Source organism: Nerophis ophidion, linkage group LG14 (assembly GCF_033978795.1).
Source record: "Nerophis ophidion isolate RoL-2023_Sa linkage group LG14, RoL_Noph_v1.0, whole genome shotgun sequence".
Lineage (NCBI taxonomy): Eukaryota > Metazoa > Chordata > Actinopteri > Syngnathiformes > Syngnathidae > Nerophis > Nerophis ophidion.
Genome location: NC_084624.1, coordinates 45,079,686 through 45,106,224, shown reverse-complemented (window position 1 = coordinate 45,106,224; position 26,539 = coordinate 45,079,686). Strand labels below are relative to the sequence as shown.

The 26,539-nt window shown below is 41.6% G+C and overlaps 1 protein-coding gene across 1 annotated transcript in view; it reads left to right on the top strand.

Moving 5' to 3' along the window:
- Positions 1-642: 642 nt before the first annotated feature.
- ap1m1 (adaptor related protein complex 1 subunit mu 1) overlaps positions 643-26,539 on the top strand; it is a 40,377-nt gene continuing 14,480 nt past the window's right edge. The window contains exons 1-10 of the mRNA XM_061920849.1: positions 643-842; positions 3,824-3,980; positions 4,076-4,143; positions 5,778-5,908; positions 13,527-13,674; positions 13,879-14,005; positions 14,105-14,247; positions 16,853-16,924; positions 17,263-17,421; positions 17,586-17,711. Coding sequence (XP_061776833.1) covers positions 801-842; positions 3,824-3,980; positions 4,076-4,143; positions 5,778-5,908; positions 13,527-13,674; positions 13,879-14,005; positions 14,105-14,247; positions 16,853-16,924; positions 17,263-17,421; positions 17,586-17,711 — 1,173 coding nt within the window. The 5' untranslated portion in view covers positions 643-800. The remainder of the gene's footprint in view (positions 843-3,823; positions 3,981-4,075; positions 4,144-5,777; positions 5,909-13,526; positions 13,675-13,878; positions 14,006-14,104; positions 14,248-16,852; positions 16,925-17,262; positions 17,422-17,585; positions 17,712-26,539) is intronic.

Genomic DNA, 26,539 nt, shown 5'->3' with positions numbered 1-26,539 from the left:
TCCAGAACAAAAGTTTTAAAAGAAATTCAAAAGACTTTGAAATAAGATTTAAATTTGATTCTACAGATTTTCTACATTTGCCAGAATATTTTTTTTGAATTTTAATCATAATAAGTTTGAAGAAATATTTCACAAATATTATTCATTGAAAAAACAGAAGCTAAAATGAAGAATTAAATTAAAATTAATTTAATATTCTAAAAATTTAAAAAATTAAATAATTTTTTTTACTTTAACATTGATTACAATTTTCAGGAAAGAAGAGGAAGTAATTTAAAAGGTAAAAAGGTATATGTGTTTAAAAATCCTAAAATAATTTTTAAAGTTGTATTTTTTTCTCTAAAATTGTCTTTCTGAAAGTTATAAGACGCAAAGTAAAAAATAAATTAATTTATTTAAACAAGTGAAGACCAAGTCTTTAAAATATTTTCTTGGATTTTCAAATTCTATTTGAGTATTGTCTCTCTTACAATGAAAAATGTCGAGCAAAGCGAGACCAGCTTGCTAGTAAATAAATAAAATGTAAAAAATAGAGGCAGCTCACTGGTAAGTGCTGCTATTTGAGCTATTTTTAGAACAGGCCAGCGGGCGACTCATCTGGTCCTGATGTCCTGCGTCTTCCAAGTCACCAGGGGGCGCTGCAGGATCTCCTACGACTGCGTCAAATGCGGAAGTCAAGTTTTTTTTCCCCTACAGTATTATGAATGGACGTCTGATTATTAAATTTTTTCTCCCCAACAACGAAATCATCCAACACGGTCGATAAGGTGTAATTTTTTTAGAAGATAAAAAGTCCCAAGATGTCTGCGAGCGCCGTTTACGTCTTGGATTTAAAAGGGAAGGTAAGGAAGCGAATAACGGGGCCGGGCTAACGTTAGCCTAGCAGCTAGCGGCGGCTAACGGTCACTTACTTCAGCTCTCAAGCAGCGATTATGTTTTTTTTTTTTAGGTGTGGAAATAAAGCTAGAACACTTTTAAGTCAGTAGCAGGAAGTTTGGATGTATTTATTCAGCGAACGTGATATTAAGAAAGAGAAAAAAACACCCTACAGGTTGACAGCTGTTTATTCTCACAGCACCACTTTCCTAATATTCCATCCATCCATTTTCTACCGCTTATTCCCTTTGGGGGTCACTAATGCCTATCTCAGCTACAATTGGGCGGAAGGCAAGACAAGTCGCCATCTCATCGCACTTTCCTTTTTATTGTCAATCAAATTTGAACTTTACAGTCCAGATAAGAACCTAATTTCGTTGCCTTCGCTCATTTTAGTGTAGGATAAAAAAATAAAGCAATAAGGTGCAGATATAAATAAATAACAATCAATCAATGTTTATTTATATAGACCTAAATCATAAGTGTCTCAAAAGGCTGCACAAGCCACAACGACATCCTAAGGGCAAGGAAAAACTCACCCCGGTGGGACGTCGACAATGATGACTATGAGAAACCTTGGAGAGGACCGCATATGTGGGCAACTCCTTCCCCCCCCTAGGACAGTGGTTCTCAAATGGGGGTACGCGCACCCCTGGAGGTACTTGAAGGTATGCCAAGGGGTACGTGAGATTTTTTTTTAAATATTCTAAAACAGCAACAATTCAAAAGTCCTTTATAAATACAGTGGGGCAAAAAAGTATTTAGTCAGCCACCGATTGTGCAAGTTCTCCCACTTAAAATGATGACAGAGGTCTGTAATTTTCATCATAGGTACACTTCAACTGTGAGAGACAGAATGTGAAAAAAAAATCTAGGAATTTTAAAGAATATATTTGTAAATTATGGTGGAAAATAAGTATTTGGTCAACAATTCAACGCTCTCACTGATGGAAGGAGGTTTTGGCTCAAAATCTCACGATACATGGCCCCATTCATTCTTTCCTTAACACGGATCAATCGTCCTGTCCCCTTAGCAGAAAAACAGCCCCAAAGCATGATGTTTCCACCCCCATGCTTCACAGTAGGTATGGTGTTCTTGGGACGCAACTCAGTATTCTTCTTCCTCGAAACACGACGAGTTGAGTTTATACCAAAAAGTTCTATTTTGGTTTCATCTGACCACATGACATTCTCCCAATCCTCTGCTGTATCATCCATGTATCCATTTTGGTATTAACTCAACTCGTCGTGTTTGGAGGAATAAGAATACTGAGTTGCATCCCAAGATTAGAAAAGGTTAGAAAAGCGCTATACAAGTACTAAAATTTACCATTTAAAGTGCCCTCTTTGGGGATTGTTATAGAGATCAATCTGGATTCATGTACTTAATTCTAAACATTTCTTCACAAAAAAATAAATCTTTAACATCAATATTTATGAAACATGTCCACAAAAAATCTAGCTGTCAACACTGAATATTGCATTGTTGTATTCTTTTTCACAGTTTATGAACTTGCATTCATATTTTGTTGAAGTATTATTCAATAAATATATTTATAAAGGATTTTTGAATTGTTGCTACTTTTAGAATATTTAAAAAAAATCTCACGTACCCCTTGGAATACCTTCAAGTACCCCCAGGGGTACGCAAGCCCATTTGAGAACCACTGCCCTAGAGTGTTGTTTCTACTATCCACAACAATTTTTTGGAAAACAACTCACGCTGTCGCTCGGGTTCCATGGACCACTCAGGAAGGACATGATCGCTTGAGCAGGTTTTGACTTCTTTATTTTGCAATAAAGCTTGGCTGCAGTTCGGATCGCTTTTCAGCTCCTTCCTCCACTGCTCATTACCGGTCTGCTTTTCAGCCGCCGTCGTCGTCGTCCTCGTCTGCTGTTGTTTCCGCTCTTCATTTGCTGCTCTAGGCTCTCCAACTCCGTCTGACCCGATCTCTCCTCCTTCTCCCCTTTTATGCAGCATAAGGAGAAATGTTAATTGTTTCTCGGTGTGCGAGCCACGCACCTGATCTCGCTCGTAGCGTCGCTCCCGGCACGCCCCGGCTCTCCGCTCAGCCGCCATCTTGGTCCGGGCCCCAGCTTGCCCCGCCCAGCTGCTCGTTCGCCGGCTGCGCCTCCCCACGCACAACAGCTTTCTCAATGTGGCAATAATGTACAGCATTTATTTAAAAAAAACAAAAACAGGTGTTTTACATGCCCAGTTGTGCTGTGAGCTGTTGCTGTCATATTGATTACGTTTGATAGCGTTTTCTTGATTGCATAGTTGTAGTATCACACCCAAACTACTGAGTGGGTTTCATTAAACGTTGTGGAGGCGCGTGGCAGGGATAGCCTATAAAAGTTAAAGTACCAATGATAGTCACACACACACTCAAGGTGTGGTGAAATTAGCCTCCGTATTTTGACCCATCCCCTTGTTCCACCCCCTGGGAGGTGAGGGGAGCAGTGAGCAGCAGCGGTGGCCATGCTCGGGGAATCGTTTTGGTATTTAACCCCCAATTCCAACCCTTGATGCAGAGTGCCAAGCAGGGTATCCATCCATCCATCCATTTTCTACCGCTTATTCCCTTTGGGGTCGCGGGGGGCGCTGGTGCCTATCTCAGCTACAATCGGGCGGAAGGCGGGGTACACCCTGGACAAGTCGCCACCTCATCGCAGGGCCAACACATAGACATTCACACTCTAGAGCCAATTTAGTGTTGCCAATCAACCTATCCCCAGGGCAGCAGGGAGATAATGGATCCTATTTTTATAGTCTTTGGTATGACTCTGTGTTGATGTTGATGCAAATCTGAATAAAAGTTCAGATAATGAAAAATGTGCCCGTGTTTTTTTCGTGACATTTTCCTTAATATGAGCGACACAGTGGTTAGTGGTTATTAAGTAAGGCTTCAAAATAACTGTGGTTTGTTGTGATGTGACGTGTCAGGTGCTGGTGTGCCGGAACTACCGCGGCGATGTGGACATGTCCGAGATCGAGCACTTCATGAGCCTCCTGATGGATAAGGAGGAAGAGGGAACGCTGTCTCCCATTCTGGCCCACGGTGGAGTGCGCTTCATGTGGATCAAGCACAATAACCTCTACTGTATCCTTCTTGCAACATGGCGACACTAAATGATCAGACTGTAGATTACCGACGCCGCTTATGATTGAACATCTCTTAACTTGCCCTCACCTCAGTGGTCGCGACATCCAAGAAAAATGCCAGCGTTTCCTTGGTTTTCTCCTTTTTGTACAAAATTGTCCAGGTAGGCTATACTTTGCATTTTGTACGATAGTACCGTATTTTTCGGATTATAAATCGCAGTTTTTTTCATAGTTGAAATATACTCCGGTGCGATTTATGTGTGAAATTATTAACACGTTACCGTAAAATATTAAATAATATTTTTTATCTAATTCGCGGAAGAGACGAAGAAAATGTCAGCAATCGTCACACACACGTCAACCAATAAGAATTCGGCGGGGGAGGGTCATGGCAGAAGTGCATTGTGGGTCATGGGATGCTATATGCTGCTGCCGTAGCTATTAAAATGGATCATTTCATTGTTGGCGGTAACTTAGAAAAACTGAGAAGGGCTGAACAAAAATGGCACCGAAAAGGAAATCATGTACTGCAGATTACAAGCTGGACGTAGTGAAATATGCAGCAGAAAACGACAAGAGGAAGCGGCGCATACCTTTGGAGTTGGCAGAGTTGTTTAGGAAGATTTCATGGGATTTATGGATTAGGAGTGACAGATTGTTTGGTAAAGGTATAGCATGTTCTATATGTTATAGTTATTTGAATGACTCTTACCATAATATGTTAGGTTAACATAGCAGGCACCTTCTCAGTTGGTTATTTATGCCTCATATAACGTACACTTATTCAGCCTGTTGTTCACTATTCTTTATTTATTTTAAATTGCCTTACAAATGTCTATTCTTGGTGTTGGATTTTATCAAATAAATTTCCCTCAAAAATGTGACTTATACTCCAGTGCAGGGGTAGGGAACCTATGGCTCTAGAGTCAGATGTGGCTCTTTTGATGACTGCATCCGGCTCTCAGGTAAATCTGAGCTGACATTCCTTGACACGATAAGTTATAGATCATTCCACTTGTAATCACAGTGTTAAAAATAATGTTCAAAATATAAAACATTCTCGTGCATTTTTAATCCATCCATCTGTTTTCCACCACACCTGTTCAAGAAGTTGCGTTATTGGTAAGAATTTTTTTATTTGTTATTGGTTAGTGTGTGGCTTGCCCTCCTGGGGGTTCTTCAGACCAACAAGCACCGACATGAGAGCCTGTTTCAGGGTTACAATATTGTTTTATTTTTCAATAAGTCTCTCAGTTGCTTTCCAGCAATTGTCTTTTTCTCTTTCGTTCTCGCTCACACTCTGGCTCCAGCCTCAACCCCGTCTCTCCTCCTGGCTGCTGCTTATAGCATAGCGACAAGTGATTAGATAACAAGGCCCAGGTGGGCCATTTACGCACCTGTCGCTGATTTCGAGGCCGATCCTGGCAACACCCCGCTTCGCTGCAGGCCCGCAGGCCACCCCCCCTCCACAGTTAGCTTCAGACTAACAATTTTATTTATTTATTTATTTACTTATTATACTCTGGAAATGTTGGTCTTACTTAAAAATGCAAGCGTTTAGTTGTGTTCAGTGTTAAAAAAAAAATTACATGGCTCTTACAGAAATACATTTTAAAATATTTGGCTTCTTGGCTCTCTCTGCCAAAAAGGTTCCCGACCCCTGCTCCAGTGCGACGTATGTATGTTTTTTTCCTTCTTTATTATGCATTTTCGGCGGGTGCGACATATACTCGGGAGCGATTTATAATCCGAAAAATGCGGTATTTATTTATAAAATAAATGTTGTACCCTGCAGGTTTTCTCAGAGTATTTCAAAGAACTGGAGGAAGAAAGCATCCGAGATAACTTTGTCATCATTTATGAGCTGATGGACGAGCTGATGGACTTTGGTTACCCTCAGACCACCGACAGCAAGATTCTGCAAGAGTGAGTCGCCTCAATTTGACATTCCACCCCCCACCAGAATGCTCTAAAAAGTACCCTTACTGGCGTAGTTGTCAGATTTGTTGCTGGTCTCTCTTTTGACTAACAAAATCAAGATCAGGGGTCTCAGACACTGAGACGTTATTTTGCGGCCCCCATCTTAATTTGAAAGTTTAATGTTAGTGCGGCCCACGAGTTTTATTGGAATGGCGATTGACAGCGTTGTGTCAGTTGGGTCCAAAATGGCTCTGTCAACGTTCTGGGTTGCCTACCCCTGCATTAATGGAAAAGCGGCAAATGAGTGAAAAAGACAGGGATGTTGCCATGGAGACGAGGGTTTTCTTACGTGCCTGGCAGCAATCACACCGCGACACCTGCATTGCCTTACATTTCTTGATTCTCATTTTATTCATTTGTATTTAGATTTTATTTTGAGTTGAAAATAAAAAAAAGACATTTAAAAGATTTTTTTTAAGAAATCTTTTCTTGCGGCCCAACCTCACCCTAGACTCTGCGTCCAGTGGCCCCCAGGTAACTTTGAGTTTGAGACCCCTGATCAAGATCGATCTGACTACTCAATTAATACAGTGACAAACTCACTTCGGGTCCTATTCTCCCATGTGCTTAAGTAAAAAAGATGCACAACTGTAACTGGGCTGTTACTGCACGCCGTCATCTAAGATGTGCGCTTTAGATGGAGCGAGCCTTTAAATGTGGGCGTTTCCTGTAGGACTTGGCGATATGGCCTTTAATTAATATCTCGATATTTTTAGGCCATGTCACGATACACCATATATATCTCCATATTTTGCCTTAGCCTTGAATGAACACTTCATGAATATAATCACAGCATTATGATCTATGTGTCTACATTAAAACATTCTTGTTCATATTCATTAATATGTGTGCATTTTAAACTTTCATGCAGAGAGGGAAATCACAACTAAGTCAATTTACCAAAACTGTATTTATTAAGCAGTGGCACAAACATTCATGTCATTTCCAAAACAGAAAGTGCAAGATTGTCAGAGACATTTTAAAACAAGCTATGAGTGCACTTTTGTGCATGATGTCACCAAGATGACATATGATAACAACACTAAATTAAAGTGCACTTCTGTTACAGAACGCCACTACAATAGTTTAAAACAAAGTGCACTTTTGTGCATGATGTCACTAAGATGACATATCAAAACAACACTAAATTAAAGTGCACTTTTTGTACCGAAAACCACTACATAGTTTAAAACAAATAAAGTGCACTTTTGGGCATGATGTCACACAAGATATTTCAATAAGTGTCAAATAAAAATGAGCTGCATAATAAGAAATCTCCTTCGCTATGTGGTAGGTTATCTCCTTCTGTTGTTGACTATTTTTTTCATACGGTGTTGATCTGGAAATAGTTGCTTCGGCATTTTGTTGGTGTGGCACCGAACAGAGATATTGACATGCGGAGTTTCAAGCACTCCTTATTATCTAGCGGGTGACTTTTCAAATGATGATACTTTAGCCGTGGTGCTACTTTTTGTAGCAATGCTTCTGCCGCATAATTGTTCAAAATCTTCCCGCTTGGAGTCAAACCACCGCCAGACGATGGACCCTGTGCTGGTTTTCTTGGGAATTAATTCTTCCTTCATTTGTTACCAGATTTGTACCTTCTCTCTCTCGTATTACCACCTGCACCGTTAGCATCACAGCTAGCATTACCATGTTGCTACCTGTCTGCTCCACGGGAGCGTGTGACTTTGCACGTGTTGATGTAAGAAGGTGCGCTTGTTTTAAGTCTCTTTGAGAAGGTGAGACAAGAAAGAGTGGGAAACACCTGTAGTGTAATGCCCGCAGCTGAAAGCAACTGCGTGAGATCGTATACTCGAAAACAAGATAGTCATTTTCTATATCGCAAAGAGACAAACCCGAGATATATCGAGTATATCGATATATCGCCCAGCCCTAGTTTCCTGTCATAAATCTTGGTTTTCTTGTATTTTCCCATTGGCTTAAGTACTTTTAGTCCAAAACTCCATTGACTTTGTCGCGAAAATCCAAAATCTAAAACTGGATAACAATGAAACTATGGTTTCATATGACGTCACATCCCTGTTCACCTGTATTGCAACCCAAGAAGCAGTAGAGACTTTACTAGGTGATCACACCTTACAGCAGGGGTGTCAAACTCAAATACAAAGTGGGCCAAAATTCTAAACTGAACAAAGCCGCGGGCCAAAGTTGAACAACTTAACCTTTTAATAGGGACCCAAACAAGTTTTGCATTGAATATTGAACAAGCAAGACTTATATAACTTTATAGTGACATGCAAAATCGAGGTTTGTTGGTAGCAGGGGTGTATATTGTAGTGTCCCGGAAGAGTTAGTGCTGCAAGGGGTTCTGCGTATTTGTTCTGTTGTGTTGATGTAGTGTTACAGTGCGGATGTTCTCCCGAAATGTGTTTGTCATTCTTGTTTGGTGTGGGTTCACAGTGTGGTGCATATTTGTAACAATGTTAGTTATTTATAAGGCCACCCTCAGTGTGACCTGTATGACTGTTGACCAAGTATGCGTGGCATTCACTTGTGTGTGTGTGTGTGTGTGTGTGTAGAATCCGCATATATTACGTGACAGGGCCGGCACGCTGATTGTATGGCAGAAAAGCGGACATGACAACAGGTTGTAGAGGACGCTAAAAGCAGTACCTTTAAGGCACGCCACCGATATTGTTGTCTGAGTGGAAATCGGGAGAAATTCGGGAGAATGGTTGTCCCGGTAGATTTTATAGATCCACACTAAACTTTTTCCGGAACTTTGCTTTAATACAACGTACTTTCAATTCATTGTATCGTTTTATTGACAAAAACATGGTTGAGCCATGGGATCACCTGTATCCTCATTCGTAGCGAACTTTTACATGGAAGACACGGAAAAGAGAACTCTGAGCTCCTTTAAGGGAACAGCACCAAGTCATTGGTACAGATATGTGGATGAGACATGGCTTGAAATCAGAAGCCAAGAAGTTTAAGCCTTCACCGAGCACATTGACTCAGTGGACAAAAACATCAACTTCACACGTGAGGATGTCAAAGACAGCAGGTTGCCTTTTTTTTGGACTGTGATGTCCACGTTGGAGAGAACAGGGGCCTCAATGCAAATTGACACCATTTATTCTTTTGACAGTTGATATCAAGCTGTCACGCACCCTCTCGCAAGCACAACCACACAAAGAGACACAAACAGTCTAACTCTAAGCCCATCCTATCACATCGTGGTTTCACTAAAGGCCTACTGAAATGAGATTTTCTTATTTAAACGGGGATAGCAGGTCCATTCTATGTGTCATTTTGCGATATTGCCATATTTTTGCTAAAAGGATTTAGTAGAGAACATCGACGATAAAGTTCGCAACTTTGGTGCTGATAAAAAAGCCTTGCCTGTACCGGAAGTAGCAGACGATGTGCGCGTGACGTCACTGGTTGTAGGGCTCCTCACATCTGAACATTGTTTACAATCATGGCCACCAGCAGCGTGAGCCATTCGGACTGAGAAAGCGACGATTTCCCCATTAATTTGAGCGAGGATGAAAGATTCGTGGATGTGGAAAGTGAGAGTGAAGGACTAGTAAGAAAAAAAAAAAGACTATACAGTGGGAGCGATTCAGATGTTATTAGACAAATTTACTAAGATAATTCTGGAAAATCCCTTATCTGCTTATTTTTTTTTTAGTGTTTTAGTGAGATTATATGGTCGTACCTGTACAACCTGAAGGTCGGCCCCGCACCTTTCTTCAGCACCAGTCGACGGGTGGTGGCGATGCCCATCTCTGCCCTTCGCAAGGGACCCACTTCGAAACACGATCTTTCGAAATGATTGCTGCATAATACACTTTACTTTGTGTGTGTGTGGTCCAATCCAACCTTGTTCGCTTGACCTTTCTGTTCCATAGTAAAGCTTCACCGTCATCTTTCGGGAATGTAAAGAATGAAACACCGGCTGTGTTTGTGTTGCTAAAGGCGGCCGCAGTACACCACTTCTCACCTACAGCTTTCTTCTTTGACGTCTCCATTATTCATTGAACAAATTGCAAAAGATTCAGCAACACAAATGTCCAGAATTCTGTGGAATTATGCGATGAAAACAGACGACTTACAGCTGGAAACGGTGCTGGAACAAAATGTCCTCTACAATGCGTGACGTCACGCGCACGTGTCATCATACCGCGACGTTTCAGCAGGATACTTCAGCGCGAAATTTAAAATTGCAATAAAAAGGCCGTATTGGCATGTGTTGCAATGTTAATATTTCATCATTGATATATAAACTATCAGACTGCGTGGTCGGTAGTAGTGGCTTTCAGTAGGCCTCTAACACTTGTACTAAATACAACTCTTAACATCCCAAATAACATCAAGGTGGGTATAATAACAAATCAACAAAGTTTCATGCCCAAAGTTACATGCAGCCAGGAAGAAGACACATTGTTGCGCATGCAAACTCATGCACACACTACGTCACCATGGCGACGCACGTATAAATGACACACACTGCCAAGATTGATACAGCCTTTTTGAATTTAAAGGGTAATATTTTGAATGGATTTCAGTGGCATTCACATGTGTTAGTAAAGCAGGTAAAAAAATACTTAGGCAAATAGGAAAATAGGGCCCAACATAGCATATGTATGTGGTCTGTTAAAGCAGAGTTAGTATGTCATCTGCTGTGCAGAGTTGGAACTACGGGCTACAAAACTTTCACTTCCGCTACAGTACCAATATTGGAGCTTCGAGTATTGGCTGATACTGATATTGATCAGATATGATTTCAGGATGAATCATTCATCATTTTGTTTTGCCGTGTGGAATGTTAGAATAGATTTAAGCAAATGAAATTAGTCAGAGAACATTGGTAGTTATGTAAACACTAACCTATATATTATTAACCATCTGGAAGGGACTCATCCTTTGTTTAAGTTGAAGTCGAGTGGTTCTTGTTTTTTTGGTGACACCTCGTGCCTAATTCCAATCACAGTTATTATTGGAGACTTTCTGCCTTGGATATTGTGTATGTTTAAGTAATATACAACTATAATTATTTAATACTTGTTTATACCAAATAAAGTGCGGTTTTAGACTGCAATATTGTTCAATGAAGGACACCTATTATATATGTTTAGCTTGTGCTCATTTGTGAGCTTACAGTTGTGATCAAAATGATTCCACCCCCACACAATTTTGGTGTTTTTGCCAGTTGGACATTTATTCCGTATTTTGTTTATAGTCATATCAAATAAAGATGCATTAAATAGACAAATGCAACTTGAATTACAACATTATATTTTGTAACATACCAAACAGTGTCATTTCTCTCAATATCTCATTGACAAAATTATTCAACCCCTTGAAGATCATAACTCTTAAAAACAGAATTTGAATAAGGTCTTTTCAATCCGGTGTGGAAAACACCCGTAGATGTGATTAGAACCATAACGAGCAACAATTAAACGGATTGAAAAAGACTGTGACGCTCAGCTTCTTGTAGATGGTCAATGGTGTATTTGCAACATGGTGAAGTCCAGGGAGTGGTCAAAGAAGTCAAGAGAGGAGGTAATTTCTCTTCATAAGAAAGGATATGGATATAAGAAAATTGCAAAGACATTACACATTCCAGGAGACACAGTTGGGAGCATAAGTTTAAAGCTAAAGGCACAGTGGAAACACTACCTGGGCGTGGTAGAAAGAGGATGCTGTGTGCGTACAGTGGTGGAAAACCCCCGGGTAACAGCTGAGGAACTACAATAGGACATTGCAGGTGGGGGAACGCAGGTTTCGTCCCATACAATAAGGCTCACACTACGAGATGAAGGCTTTCATGCCAGAAATCCCAGGCGCACCCCACTTCTGACTACCAGGCACAAGAAAATAGACTCCAGTATGCCAAAAATCATCTGGTCAAACCCCAAAAGTTTTAGGAAACTGTTCTATGGAGTGATGAGACAAAAGTGGAACTCTTTGGGCCTATGAATCAACATTATGTCTGGAGGAGAAAAAAATGAAGCTTACAAAGAGAAGAACACCTTGCCTACTGTTAAGCATGGTGGGGGGTCAATCATGCTCTGGGGCTGTTTCTCTGCCTCAGGTACCGGGAATCTCCAGCGCGTTCAAGGCATTATGAATTCTATTTCCTAGCAGGATATATTAGCCGCAAATGTCATGAAGTCAGTGACAAAGTTGAGGCTTGGGAGACGTTGGACCTTCCAACAGGACAACAATCCCAAGCATATCTCCAAATCAACATCAGAGTGGTTGCAGAAGAAGGGCTGGAAGACTCTGGAGTGGCCTTCACAGTCGCCAGACCTAAATCCTCTAGAAAAGCTGTGGTGGGACTTGAAGAAGGCAGTTGCAGCACGCAAGCCCAAGAATATGAATGAACTGGAGGCCTTTGCCCAAGAGGAATGGGCTAAAATACCTGTAGATGGTTGCAAGAAGCTTGTGTCCGGTTATGTATCACCTTTGAAGGATGTAATTACTGCCAAAGGGTGTTCTACTAAGTACTAAAGATGCATGTAACTAGGGGGTTGAATCATTTTGTCAATGAGATATTGAGAAAAATGTCCTTTTTTGGTATTTTGTAAAATACAGTGTTACAATTTAAGTTGCATTTCTCTATTTGACACATCTTTATTTGATATGACTATAAACAAAATATGGAATAAATGTCCAACTTGCTAAAACACCAAAATTGTGTGGGGGTTGAATAATTTTGATCACAACTGTAGCTGCTGTGTAGCAACTAGCTCCTAGTAGCCTATAGCTGACCTCGTTTACCTGTTGAAAAGACCCACCTTGTGTGCTTTTTGAAGGACATTCAGATGTTAAATGGCTGTCCAACTTTGTACAAGTAAACATACTGCAGGACTTCTTGTATTTGAGATTATATCGGACATTTTGCATGCAAGCCCAAACAATCCTTACTTATTTTTTTTACTGATATAGACCAATATCAATATAGGATCATAACACAGCTAGTTGAAACGTCCATTAATCCGTGTTCTACCGCTTGTCCCTTACACACGTAGTCCAATTATAATGTGGTTATGGGGGAGGGCAACAGGTTGTGCCGTATCAATTTGTGGCAATTTAAATGCATCTGCCACAAATAAATGATTTATGTATGGGAAACAATGTACTTAGTTTAGTAAGTTAGTCAAATGTTGGACACAAAATGCTGTGCAGTGGAACGTCAACAACAGAACAGACAATGGAGAGCATGAATACATGCAGGATTTCCCGAAGCGTTTTGTTGTTATGGCGGTAGCCTTAATAACAAAGAGCCACAGCCTAAACTAATTCAGCAAATGGAGCGTAAAACACAACCAAAAATTGTAACCTTTTTCATGCGACGAAGCCGGCCTACTTCACCACAGTCTGTAGTCTATTGCCCCCTCAAGCAGCAGCGATGAGATGGAGACGTGATGGTGGCGACAGGCCAAATTACACTGTCCCTTACACCCACCCTGCCCCTTCCCTGTCCGTCCGCCAATCCCCTTCCCCCTGGAGAGACACCACCTTAACTAACAAATTTGCTGTTAATTACTCGTTTGTTTTTTTGCTTTTGTTTTCCTCCTGTCAGATATATAACTCAGGAGGGCCACAAGCTCGACACAGGCGCCCCCCGCCCTCCCGCCACAGTCACCAACGCCGTCTCATGGCGATCAGAGGGCATCAAGTACAGGAAAAACGAAGTCTTCCTGGACGTCATTGAGTCGGTCAACCTGCTAGTAGGAACTAATTGTCTTAGAAGAGTGTGTGTGCATGTCTGTGCGTTTGTTTGTGTGCGCTGATCAAAGACTGCCATTCAGACTGACTCTAAAGTTCCTTCCTGTGTGCATGTCAACATCCTCCACATAGTGTCAACATGGCTAATGTTGCTTTGCATGTGTCCAGCACAGCTTTTGATTGGCTCCTTTCTTCCTCCTCCTCAGGTCAGCGCCAACGGCAACGTTCTACGCAGCGAGATTGTCGGCTCTATCAAGATGCGCGTATTCCTGTCAGGAATGCCCGAGTTGCGACTGGGCCTCAACGACAAGGTTCTGTTTGAAAATACTGGACGTGAGTTGCTGCAAAAACAGCCATTTTCTATTGCTTTTTGTACCAAAAACTGTACAATCTGTCTTTTACATTTTCTGGTAAAATGGTGGCTTCCTGCAGGAGGGAAGAGTAAATCAGTGGAGCTGGAGGATGTCAAATTCCATCAGTGTGTCCGTCTGTCTCGCTTTGAGAACGACCGCACCATCTCCTTCATCCCGCCCGACGGAGAGTTTGAGCTTATGTCTTACCGCCTCAACACCCATGTAAGTTTTTTGAGTTTTGAGGTAGCAGTAGAAAATGGATGAAGTACAAGGGAAGACTATCATTCCTGATGCTTCACGGTGTAGTGATGTCTGTTGTCCACTAGAGGGAGGCAGTGGTTTTGCTAAGAGGAATTGATTGATTGATTGAAACTTTTGTTTGTAGATTGTACAGTACAGTACATATTCCGTACAATTGACCACTAAATGGTAACACCTGAATAAGTTTTTCAACTTGTTTAATTGGGGATCCACGTCAATCAATTCATGGTACAAATATATACTATCAGCACAATATTGTCATCGCACAAGTTAATCGTCAGAGTATATACATTGAATTATTTACATTATTTACAATCTGGGGGGAGAGATGTGGAGGAAGGGGGTTAGGTTTGGTTGATATCAGCACTCCAGTCATCAACAATTGCATCATCTGAGAAATGGACGTGGAACCAGTGTAGGTCTGACTTGGTAGGATATGTACAGCAAGCAGGGACCATAGTGAGTTCAGAAAGCATAAGAACAAGTACCATATTTCCTTGAATTGCCGCAGGGCATATAGTATGCGCCTGCCTTGAATTACTGCTGGGTCAAACTCGCTTCCAAAATTAATTAGCGCATGCTTAGTATTACTGCCTGGTCAAACTCGTGATGTCACGAGTGAGACTTCCCTTGTCATCATTTAAAAAAATGGAGGAGACTGATTTCAATACCAGTAATTTGAAATCGCACAAAGGGAAGAAGATTAAGAGCTATTCAGTAGGATTTAAGGTCCAAGCTTACATCACACTCAAATTTTTACTGCATACCTTTGGTAAATGCCGGAGTGAGAAGAAGTTTTAAAATAATTAGCGCATGCTTACTTTTACCGCATGCCTTTGATAAGCGCAGGAGTGAGAAGAGGTTTTAAATTAATTAGCGCCCCGGCGGCAATTCAAGGAAAATACGGTATATACATTTATTTACAATCCGGGGAGGTGGGATGTGGAGGTGGGAGGGTGTTAGTCTAGGGTTCTAGTTGCCTGGAGGTGTTCTTTTTGTGCGGTTTTGAAGGAGGATAGAGATGCACTTTCTTTTACACCTGTTGGTAGTGCATTCCATACTGTTGTGGCATAGAAGGAGAATGAGTTAAGACCTTTGTTAGATCAGAGTCTGGGTTTAACGTGGTTTGTGAAGCTCCCCCTGGTCTTGTGGTCATGGCGGTTAAAGGCCTACTGAAACTCACTACTACCCACCACGCAGTCTGATAGTTTATATATCAATGATGAAATATTAACATTGCAACACATGCCAATACGGCCTTTTTAATTTACTAAATTGCAATTTAAAATTTCCCGGGAGTTTCGTCTTGAAAACGTCGTGTAATGGTGACATGTACGCAAGACGTCACGGGTTTTAAGGAAATATGAGCGCTGCGCACACACACAGCTAAAAGTCGTCTGCTTTAACTGCATAATTACACAGTATTTTGGAGATCTGTGTTGCTGAATCTTTTGCAATTTGTTCATTTAATATTGGAGAAGTCAAAGTAGAAATATGGAGTTGGGAAGCTTTAGCCTTTAGCCACACAAACACACGGTGATTCCTTGTTTAAAATTCCTGGAGTTGAAACTTTACTATGGATCAGAGCACGGTCAAGCGAACATGAATCCCGACTACATGTCAACCAGCAGGTCTCGGTGAAAAAATTGTGGTAAAAAGTCGCTTCTTACCGGATATCAGCTGAGCTTGTGCCGTCCATAGCTGCCGTCTACTCCCCTGAGACACTGCGCATCAACACACCCGTGGACACACCTCTGACTATCAGGTACTATTAAACTCACTAAAACACTAGCAAAACAATAGAAAGATAAGGGATTTCCCAGAATTATCCTAGTAAATGTGTCTAAAAACACATTTAAAGTTTAAAAAAATTTTTTTTTTTAAACTTTTTTTTTGGTTTTGTTTTTTCTAGTCCGTCGCTATCAATATCCCCAAACAAATCTTTCATCCTCGCTCAAATTAATGGGGAAATTGTCGTTTTCTCGGTCCAAATAGCACTTTTTGTTGGAGGCTCCCATTAAAATCAATGTGAATATGTGAGGAGCCATAAACATGTGACTTCATCGTCTGCGACTTCCGGTAGAGGCAGGGCTTTTCTCTTAGCGCCGAAAGTTGCGAACTTTATTGTGGATGTTTTCTACTAAAACCTTTCAGTAAAAATATGGCAATATCGCGAAATGATCAAGTATGACACATAGAATGGACCTGCTATCCCCGTTTAAATAAAAAAAATCTCATTTCAGTAGGCCTTTAAGGAAGTAGTTTGACATGTACTTCGGTGTCAGGGAGGCGTAGCAGATTTTATAGACTAGGCCCAGTGCAAGTTGTTTTACTCTGTTCTCCACCCTGAGCCAGCCCACTTTGGAGAAGAGGGTAGTAGTGAGGTGTGATCTGGGGTGGAGGTCTAGAAGTAACCTGACTAGCTTGTTCTGGGATCTTTGGAGTCTAGATTAGAGGGCTTTGGGGGTGCCGGGGTACCGTAATCAAAAATGGGTTGGGAAAACTGAGGAATGCAACCTGGTGACTTTTTGCTTGCAGATGAAATGTGATAATGTTTATGTCTCAGGTAAAGCCGCTGATCTGGATTGAATCCGTCATTGAGAAGCATTCTCATAGTCGCATTGAGTACATGATCAAGGTAGGTTCCCACTCTGTGACATTTGCATACAATAAATATATGTTCAACAAAAATATAAACAAACACTTTTGTTTTCTCCAAATTTTCATGAGCTAAACTCCAACCTCTAAAACCTAAAGGCACTCCAGCCAACTCACAGGTGTACACATCAAGATGATGATTGATTGGGTTGCCTTCGTATCTTTGTTGAGTTTTGAAGATAACGACTAATTTAATTAATGAAATAGTCAGCCACCTTAGTGACTGTAAACTACACCGTGTTCGGTTGTCAATTCATAACTGGTTTGTCATCCGCACTGTGCCGCATCAAACTTATCCCCTCCCCTCCATCCCGCCAGGCCAAAAGTCAGTTCAAGCGGCGCTCCACCGCCAACAACGTGGAGATCCACATTCCAGTGCCAACAGACGCCGACTCTCCCAAGTTTAAGACCACGGTTGGCAGCGTCAAGTGGGTGCCTGAGAACAGCGAAATCGTCTGGTCCATAAAGTCCTTCCCCGTGAGCGCCGCCGCCGCCGCCTGTGACTCATGAGTGCATAACAAAGCAAATGATTTATGGGCTTTAAACTTACTCATTATTTTTCCCCTTCTGTCTGACTCACTGTGGTCCAAACTAACCCGTTTTTATTGTCTTACAATGCAACTGTGATGTATTTGCGACAGGGTGGGAAGGAGTATTTGATGCGAGCCCACTTTGGCCTTCCAAGTGTGGAAGCCGAAGATAAGGAGGGCAAGCCCCCCATCAGTGTCAAGTTCGAGATCCCCTACTTCACCACCTCTGGCATCCAGGTACGCACGCTTGGGTGCATTTGTAATGTACCGTATTTTTCCGACTATATGTCGCAGTTTTTTTCATAGTGCGACTTATACTCAGGAGCGACTTATGTGTGAAATTATTAACACATTACTGTAAAACAGTGGTCTCAGACACGCGGCCCGCAAGACGTTATTTTGCGGCCCCCACCTTGATATGAAAGTTTTATGTTAGTGCGGCCCTCAAGTTTTATATGAATGGCGCTTGACAGCATTGTGTTATTTGGGTCCAAAATGGCTCTTTCAACGTTCTGGGTTGCCTACCCCTGCATTAGTGGAAAAGCCGCAAACGAGTGAAAGCGACAGAGACGTTGCCATGGAGACAAGGGTTTTCTTACATGCCTGGCTGCAGTCACACCGCGACACCTGTCCGTCAGTAATAATAGTCCCTGATGACCTGGACCAATTCAAACTGTTATTTGTTTTTTTTATTGTTTAATTTGCATTGCCTCACACGATGAACACTACATATATTTCTATATGACGCCGGATAACACTCCGGGAGCTGTCACTTTTTTGCGCTTGCTATATGTAGTGTTCATCGTGTGAGGCAATGCAAATTAAACAATAAAAAAAAAACTAATAACTGTTTGAATTGGTCCAGGTCATCAGGGACTATTATAACTATTATCCGCCGACCGCCGTGTTGCTGTAGGGAGGAAGAGTGGAACGACACACATTGCGGAAATAACATTATACTCCGTGCGCCGGTTAATTACAAATATAGTCCACAACCCCAAACATGTCTTTTTCAAAGATGAAGAGAAAGGTTTGCGATGAGCAAAGACAATTCCAGGGAAAGTGGGAGATGCAATATTTATTTGTTGAGCACAGGGGCACCCCGACATGTCTTATTTGCACAGAAAAAGTTGCGGTGCACAAGGAATACAATTTGAAACGTCGTTATACAACTAAACATGCTGAGGAGTATGCAACATTTTTTTTAAGAAATCTTTTCTTGCGGCCCAGCCTCACCCAGACTCTGGATCCAGTGGACCCCAGGTGAATTGAGTTTGAGAGCCCTGCCGTAAAATATCAAAATAATATTATTTAGCTCATTCACGTAAGAGACTAGACGTATAAGATTTCATGGGATTTATGGATTAGGAGTGACAGATTGTTTGGTAAAGGTATAGCATGTTCTATATGTTATAGTTATTGGAATGACTCTTACCATAATATGTTAGGTTAACATAGCAGGCACCTTCTCAGTTGGTTATTTATGCCTCATATAACGTACACTTATTCAGCCTGTTGTTCACTATTCTTTATTTGTTTTAAATTGCCTTTCAAATGTCTATTCTTGGTGTTGGATTTTATCAAATACATTTCCCCCCCAAAAATGTGACTTATACTCCAGTGCGACTTGTATGTTTTTTTCCTTCTTCATAATGCATTTTCGGCAGGTGCGACTTATACTCTGAAAAGTACGGTACTTAAAGGCCTACTGAAATGAGATTTTCTTATTTAAACGGGGATAGCAGGTCCATTCTATGTGTCATACTTGATCATTTCGCGATGTTGCCATATTTTTGCTGAAAGGATTTAGTAGAGAACATGCACGATAAAGTTTGCGACTGGAGAAAAGCCCTGCCTCTACCGGAAGTCGCAGACGATGACGTCACATGTTGAGGGCTCCTCACATATTCACATTGATTTTAATGGGAGCCTCCAACAAAAACAGCTATTCAGACAAGAAAACGACAATTTCCCCATTAATTCGAGCGAGGATGAAAGATACGTGTTTGAGGATATTGATAGCGTTTGACTAGAAAAAAAAAAAAACGCGATTGCACTCGCGTTGTATTGAGACGGATTCATATGTTTTTAAAGACATTTACTAGGATGATTCTGGGAAATCCCTTATCTTTCTATTGTGTTGCTAGTGTTTTAGTGATTTTAACTGTACCTGATAGTCGGAAGTGTACGTCCACGGCCGGGTGTTGACGCGCAGTGTCTCGGAGAAGTCGACGGCAGCTGTATGGGCGGCACAAGCTCAGCTGATATCCGGTAAGAGGCGACTTTTTACCACAATTTTCTCACCGAAACTTGCTGGTTGACATGTAGTCGGGATCCATGTCCGCTGTGATCCATAGGAAAGTTTCACCTCCGTGAATTTTAAACAAGGAATCACCGTGTGTTTGTGTGGCTAAAGGCTAAAGCTTCCCAACTCCGTCTTTCTACTTTGACTTCTCCATTATTAATTGAACAAATTGCAAAATATTCTGCAACACAGATGTCCAAAATACTGTGTAATTATGCAGTTAAAGCAGACAAGTTTTAGCTGTGTGTGTACGCAGCGCTCATGTTCATAACAGCCAGTGACGTCACGCGTACACGTCATCATTACGCGACGTTTTCAAGAAAAAAGTCCCGGGTAATTTAAAATTGCAATTTAGTAAACTAAAAAGGCCGTATTGGCATGTGTATCAATGTTAATATTTCATAATTGATATATAAACTATCAGACTGCGTGGTGGGTAGTAGTGGCTTTCAGTAGGCCTTTAATCCGCAGATAGAAGGTGAAAGATTCAGCTTAAGTTCCAAAACATGGTCTCCTGTTTTGCGTTTCACTTCTCTCCACTTTGGAATTCTGATCATTTAAATGCAATCTAAGTTTGGCCACAGGGGGCAGTGTAGCATCTGTAAAGGCTCACTTGTTGATGGATAAAAAAACACCAACTTGGCTGAGTGCTTATGTGTTTATCATTCAAAAAATGTGCACACTTAAAAATATTCCTATTTGGAACCCAAAAAAGATGTAAATGTTCGTCCTCCTCCTCTTCCTCCCCTTTGGAATGCTGGCACAGCAGAGCTTTGCACTGACTGCACAACGGCAGTTGTACAGTGATTATACGCGTTGCAGGAACGCAACATGACATTTTCCCATGTCCTGACGAGAGCATGCAAATGCCACTTGGCATGCGTATTCAAAGACAAATAAAAATAGTTTGCATCAGGTTCCCTTAATTGCACATTTGCATTTCACTTCAAACCAGCGCCGAACAATGTACTTCTCTGACAAAAAGAAAATCACCGGAGCAAGAGCTGCAGAACTGATGAATGATCTTAGTCACAAAGTGCATGCTTGACTGTTGTTTCACTGCAAGAAACGGCTGAACTCCCAACCTCTGTTATTGTCTGTTTTTTGTCTTTTACAGGACAGATCAAAACACTTAAACATTACTAAACTAAAAATATATGAAGAAGCAGACATGTTAGCAAAGGCCTGTTTTCACCTGTAAAATATATTGTCCACACCAAAATGTAAAGAGATTCTCCTTAACTCATGAAGTAATAACATAAATAATATACATAAAGAGAAGTGTATCATAAAAGATTAGGCCTGGAAAGGGACTGCAGCATTTGATATTGGAACTTTATTACTCGGAACAACTTAAAGGGGAACATTATCAGCAGACCTATGTAAGTGTCAATATATACCTTGATGGTGCAGAAAAAAAAACATATATTTTTTTAACCGATTTCCGAACTCTAAATGGGTGAATTTTGGCGAATTAAACGCCTTTCTGTTAATCGCGCTGGAAGCGATGACGTCAGAATGTGACGTCGCCGAGGTAATACACCCACCATTTTCATTTTCAACACATTACAAACACCGGGTCTCAGCTCTGTTATTTTCCGTTTTTTTGACTATTTTTTGGAACCGTGGAGACATCATGCCTCGACGGTGTGTTGTCGGAGGGTGTAACAACACTAACAGGGAGGGATTCAAGTTGCACCACTGGCCTGAAGATGCCAAAGTGTCTGCCGCCAGACCCCCATTGAATGTGCCAGAGTGTCTCCACATTTGACCGGCGATGCTAAGGCAGACATGGCACAGAGATGTATGGATAACCTGCAGATGCATTTGCAACGATAGTCAACGAAATCACAAAGGTGAGTTTTGTTGATGTTGACTGCCAGCTAATTGATGCTAACATGCTACGCTAATCGATGCTAACATGCTATTTACCGGCGGTGCTAAAGCAGACATGGAACAGAGATGTATGGATAACCTGTAGATGCATTTGTAACTATATTATGTTTCCTTCCACCCACATTTAATGCGAAAAAAACACTTACCAATCGACACCGTCGATTGGTAAGTGTCAAAAGATGCGAAAGTCTTGATCGTTTGGTCCGCACATTTTACCGGCGATGCTAACGCAGCTATTTCGGCCATGCTATGGCTATGAATAGCGTCAATAGCTATTCGCTCAATAGCTTCCGTTCCTTCTTCAATATTTTCATACTCCAACCATCTGTTTCAATACATGCGTAATCTGTTGAATCGCTTAAGTCGCTGAAATCCGTGTTTGAATCCGAGCTAATGTCACTATATCTTGCTGTGGTATTCCCATTGTTTGTTTACATTGGCAGCACTGTGTGACGTCACAGGGAAATGGCCAGTGTCTTCGCAGAGAGCCGAAAATAAGGCACTTTAAAGCTTTATTTAGGGATATTCCGAGACCGGTAAAATTTTGAAAAAAAACTTCAAAAAATACAACAAGCCACTGGGAACTGATTTTTATTGTTTTTAACCCTTTTGAAATTGTGATAATGTTCCCCTTTAACCATACATGTGCTATATATACTGAATATTAGGGTTACACCATTCTGGCAAAAATGTCAAATCAACATTTTTGGCACAATTTTTTCCACAAAATGTTTACGATCCAAACACATTCAAATGGTCATTCAAATATACTGTAGTAGGCATGTAACAAATGTGAACATTTCATATCACTGTTATCGTGACCAAAATGATCACAGTTATCATGATTATCGCTTATTTTTTAAGATTTATTTAAAGGAGAAGTGAGCAACAAATACAATCTATTAGTACTTATTATTCCTGGCGGGTGTAACAGCATCTTTCTCTGTACAGCAGTCCTTGAATGCACTGTAAATACACCTCCGTCTCGTATTCTTTTGGGTATAGAACGCTCACTTTGTTCTAAGAGAACATAGCGTGTAGGTTCGATGTGTACAATTGAATATCTAAGTTGTTCAGACAGCAATGTGTTTTTTGAAGTTTAGATTGGGGTATGTCGTTTCTTAATGTGGAAATACGTTAAGCTGGTGCCAGTCAGTTCATAAGTTTGTCAAAGTGCAGTTACCAATCAGATTTTTTCGATCATTTTAATTCAAAACGGTAATGCTAACCGACAGTTTTACCGCTTTCATCCTTTTTACTTTTTATCGTTACATCCCTAAAGTAGACCGAGCTGCAGGAACATTGTGTATTTAGAGTGGTTATCGTAAATGCTTGCAGATATCCATCCATCCATCCATCCATCTTCTTCCGCTTATCCGAGGTTGGGTCGCGGGGGCAGCAGCCTAAGCAGGGAAGCCCAGACTTCCCTCTCCCCAGCCACTTCGTCTAGCTCTTCCCGGGGGATCCCGAGGCGTTCCCAGGCCAGCCGGGAGACATAGTCTTCCCAACGTGTCCTGGGTCTTCCCCGTGGCCTCCTACCGGTTGGACGTGCCCTAAACACCTCCCTCGGGAGGCGTTCGGGCGGCATCCTGACCAGATGCCCGAACCACCTCATCTGGTTCCTTTCGATGTGAAGGAGCAGCGGCTTTACTTTGAGTTCCTCCCAGATGGCAGAGCTTCTCACCCTATCTCTAAGGGAGAGCCCCGCCACACGGCGGAGGAAACTCATTTCGGCCGCTTGTACGCGTGATCTTATCCTTTCGGTCATGACCCAAAGCTCATGACCATAGGTGAGGATGGGAACGTAGATCGACCGGTAAATTGAGAGCTTTGCCTTCCGGCTCAGCTCCTTCTTCACCACAACGGATCGGTACAACGTCCGCATTACTGAAGACGCCGCACCGATCCGCCTGTCGATCTCACGATCCACTCTTCCCCCACTCGTGAACAAGACTCCTAGGTACTTGAACTCCTCCACTTGGGGCAGGGTCTCCTCCCCAACCCGGAGATGGCACTCCACCCTTTTCCGGGAGAGAACCATGGACTCGGATTTGGAGGTGCTGATTCTTATTCCGGCCGCTTCACACTCTGCTGCGAACCGATCCAGTGAGAGCTGAAGATCCCGGCCAGGTGAAGCCAACAGGACCACATCGTCTGCAAAAAGCAGAGACCTAATCCCGCGGCGACCAAACCGGAACCCCTCAATTCCTTGACTGCGCCTAGAAATTCTGTCCATAAAAGTTATGAACAGAATCGGTGACAAAGGGCAGCCTTGGCGGAGTCCAACCCTCACTGGAAACGTGTCCGACTTACGCTTGCAGATATCGATGTCTGTTTTTGTTTCTTGCCTTTGCTTTGTAGGATTTCACTATACTGCACTGCAAAAAGTCAGTGTTCAAAAACAAGAAAAACAAATACAAAAATTAGGGGTATTTTATTCGAACAAAGCAAAATTATCTGGCAATAGAACAAGAAAATTCGGCTTGTCAAGACTTTACAAAACAATTAAAATGAGCTAACCTCAACGACCCCAAAAATACCTTAAAATAAGTATATTCTCACTAATAACAACTGTACTACTATATGAGTATGCATTTTCTATTGTTTCGTTGAAAATAAAACTGCAAAAGTCCATTTGCTAATATGAAAAAAGTTGGAAAAGTCGGCAAAAGTCCCAAAAATGTTCATAATATCTACCCAGGTTCGAGTCCCACAAGTCCAGGATGCCCAAAATGTCCAAAACGCGCCCAGCAAAGTCCCACAGGAAGGCGGGGATAAAAGTGAGAAAAGTCGGTAAAATGTTAAAAAAATCACTCTCCATGTGGGACTCGAACCCGGGTCGGTATTTAGAACATTTTTGGGACTTTTGCCGACTTTTCCAACTTTTACCCCCCCCACCACCCAGTGGGACTGGGCTGGGTGTTTTATGGACATTTTGGGCATCTAGGAATTTGCGCGGCGGGACTTGAACCTGGGTAGGTATTTTGAAAATTCTTGGGGACTTTTGACGACTTTTGTCACTTTTCTCCCCCACTTCCCGTGGGACTTTGCTGGGTGCGTTTTGGACATTTTTCGCTTTGGCGGGACTCGTGGGACTGGAACCCAGGGAGGTATTTTGGACAAAAATGGGACTTTTGACCATTTTGGCTGCCTTTTCCCCTCTTCGTCCACGCCTTCCTGTGCACCATTGCTGGGTGTGTTTTGGACATTTGCAAAAAAATACTTTCAAGCATGTTTTACTCAATATAGGTCATAAAATCTCAGCAACAAGCTGTAATATCTTACTGAGATCATTTAGGACCAAAACACTGAAAACAAGTAAAACACTAACATAAAATCTGCTTAATGAGACAGAAAATAAGCAAATATCACCCTAATTTGAGATATTTAATCTTACTTAGATTTCAGTTTGTGCATTGTGCACCTGTGCAGCAAATGGCGTTGAATAGATTAGTGGTGTTGCCTCGCGATGCCACAAAGACACACATTAGAATGTACCTCTGCAAGTGTTTGTTTCCGTCTGCCTTGAATCCAAAATGCTACCACACCGTTTTGAATTGTCTTTGTAAACAAGTTTGGGTGTGTGACTCTCGCCACCACAACTGAAGTTTCAATGTCCTTAACAGAAGTTCCCCTGCTGTAATTCTCACTTTCTTAACAATTGAGTGCACGGAGCAGGCTCATGTGATGTAAAGACACTTTACCATTGGTAGACCTGGGGGCATTTGCGTATATTGGAGCCCATGGAGAATCCTCTATATTTGGAAATGAGCTCAAATATTTGGTACTTATGTTTAAAAATGAGATGCACATTATAATTATGCCGATCAGTTGTTCTTTCTTGTTTTTGTACACTTCTGACTAGGCATTCATTTCCGTTTGTCCTGGGTGTGTTGCTGTAGTCACAAAGTAGTATTTGCTTTTAAGTTAAATGTGACAGTGTTGTCTTTTGTTGAGTCCCACAAAGTGTTTGTACTTTAAGTATTGTACTTATTAAACACCAGCAGTTAAATTGCAGCGTGCATCTTGGTTGTATTTTTCATTGCCAAATTTGGAGGTGTTTAAATCGCCACGTAAAATCGCTAATTTTAATCAGTAGCATGTATATGACATTTGGCAATGTAAATTATAATTTTTAAAAGTGGAACCTTACTTTTAAACATGCTTTATCAGGCATCCTTGCTTTATTGGCATGGAAAATTGTAACATTACATAGAGGCAGACCAGCTGAGTCCTCTCTTAGTCCTTGAGTTAGTTGCGGGTCTGCAACTGGACATGAAGTCACAAGCAATAAAGGTATTGAAATATGGTACCACTTGATTTTAAATGGTAAATGGTAGGGGTGTAACAGTACATGTATTTGTATTGAACCATTTCGGTACGGGGGTTTCGGTTCGGTGCAGAGGTGTACCGAACGAGTTTCCACATGGACGTATTAAGTAGCGTAAACAATACTCAAAAAGCCGGACATTTGAGGCATTTAAGAAACTCTGCTAGCAAAAGAGGACATGTCCGGTGCTAGCAGCGATCGGGCTAGGATAGACTGACCATACGTCCTCTTTTCACCGGACATGTCCTCTTTTGCGGGGCTGTCCGGGTGGAGTTTCTTAAATGCCTCAAATGTCCGGCATTTTGAGTTATGGTTGCGTGTAATAACAATATACGTTCAGGTTTAAGAAGGGGTTAAAAACAAAACAAATTGTGCGCGCAGCATTCATGAGGGAGGGGCAGAGAGCGAGAGAGTTATGATAAACGCGCATGGGTCTGCAGGCTCTGCTTTTTATCCATTGATTTATCAGATTTAATTTTTTATTATCTACTGCAGGGGTGTCAAAAGTGTGCACCGGAGGCCATTTGCGGCCCA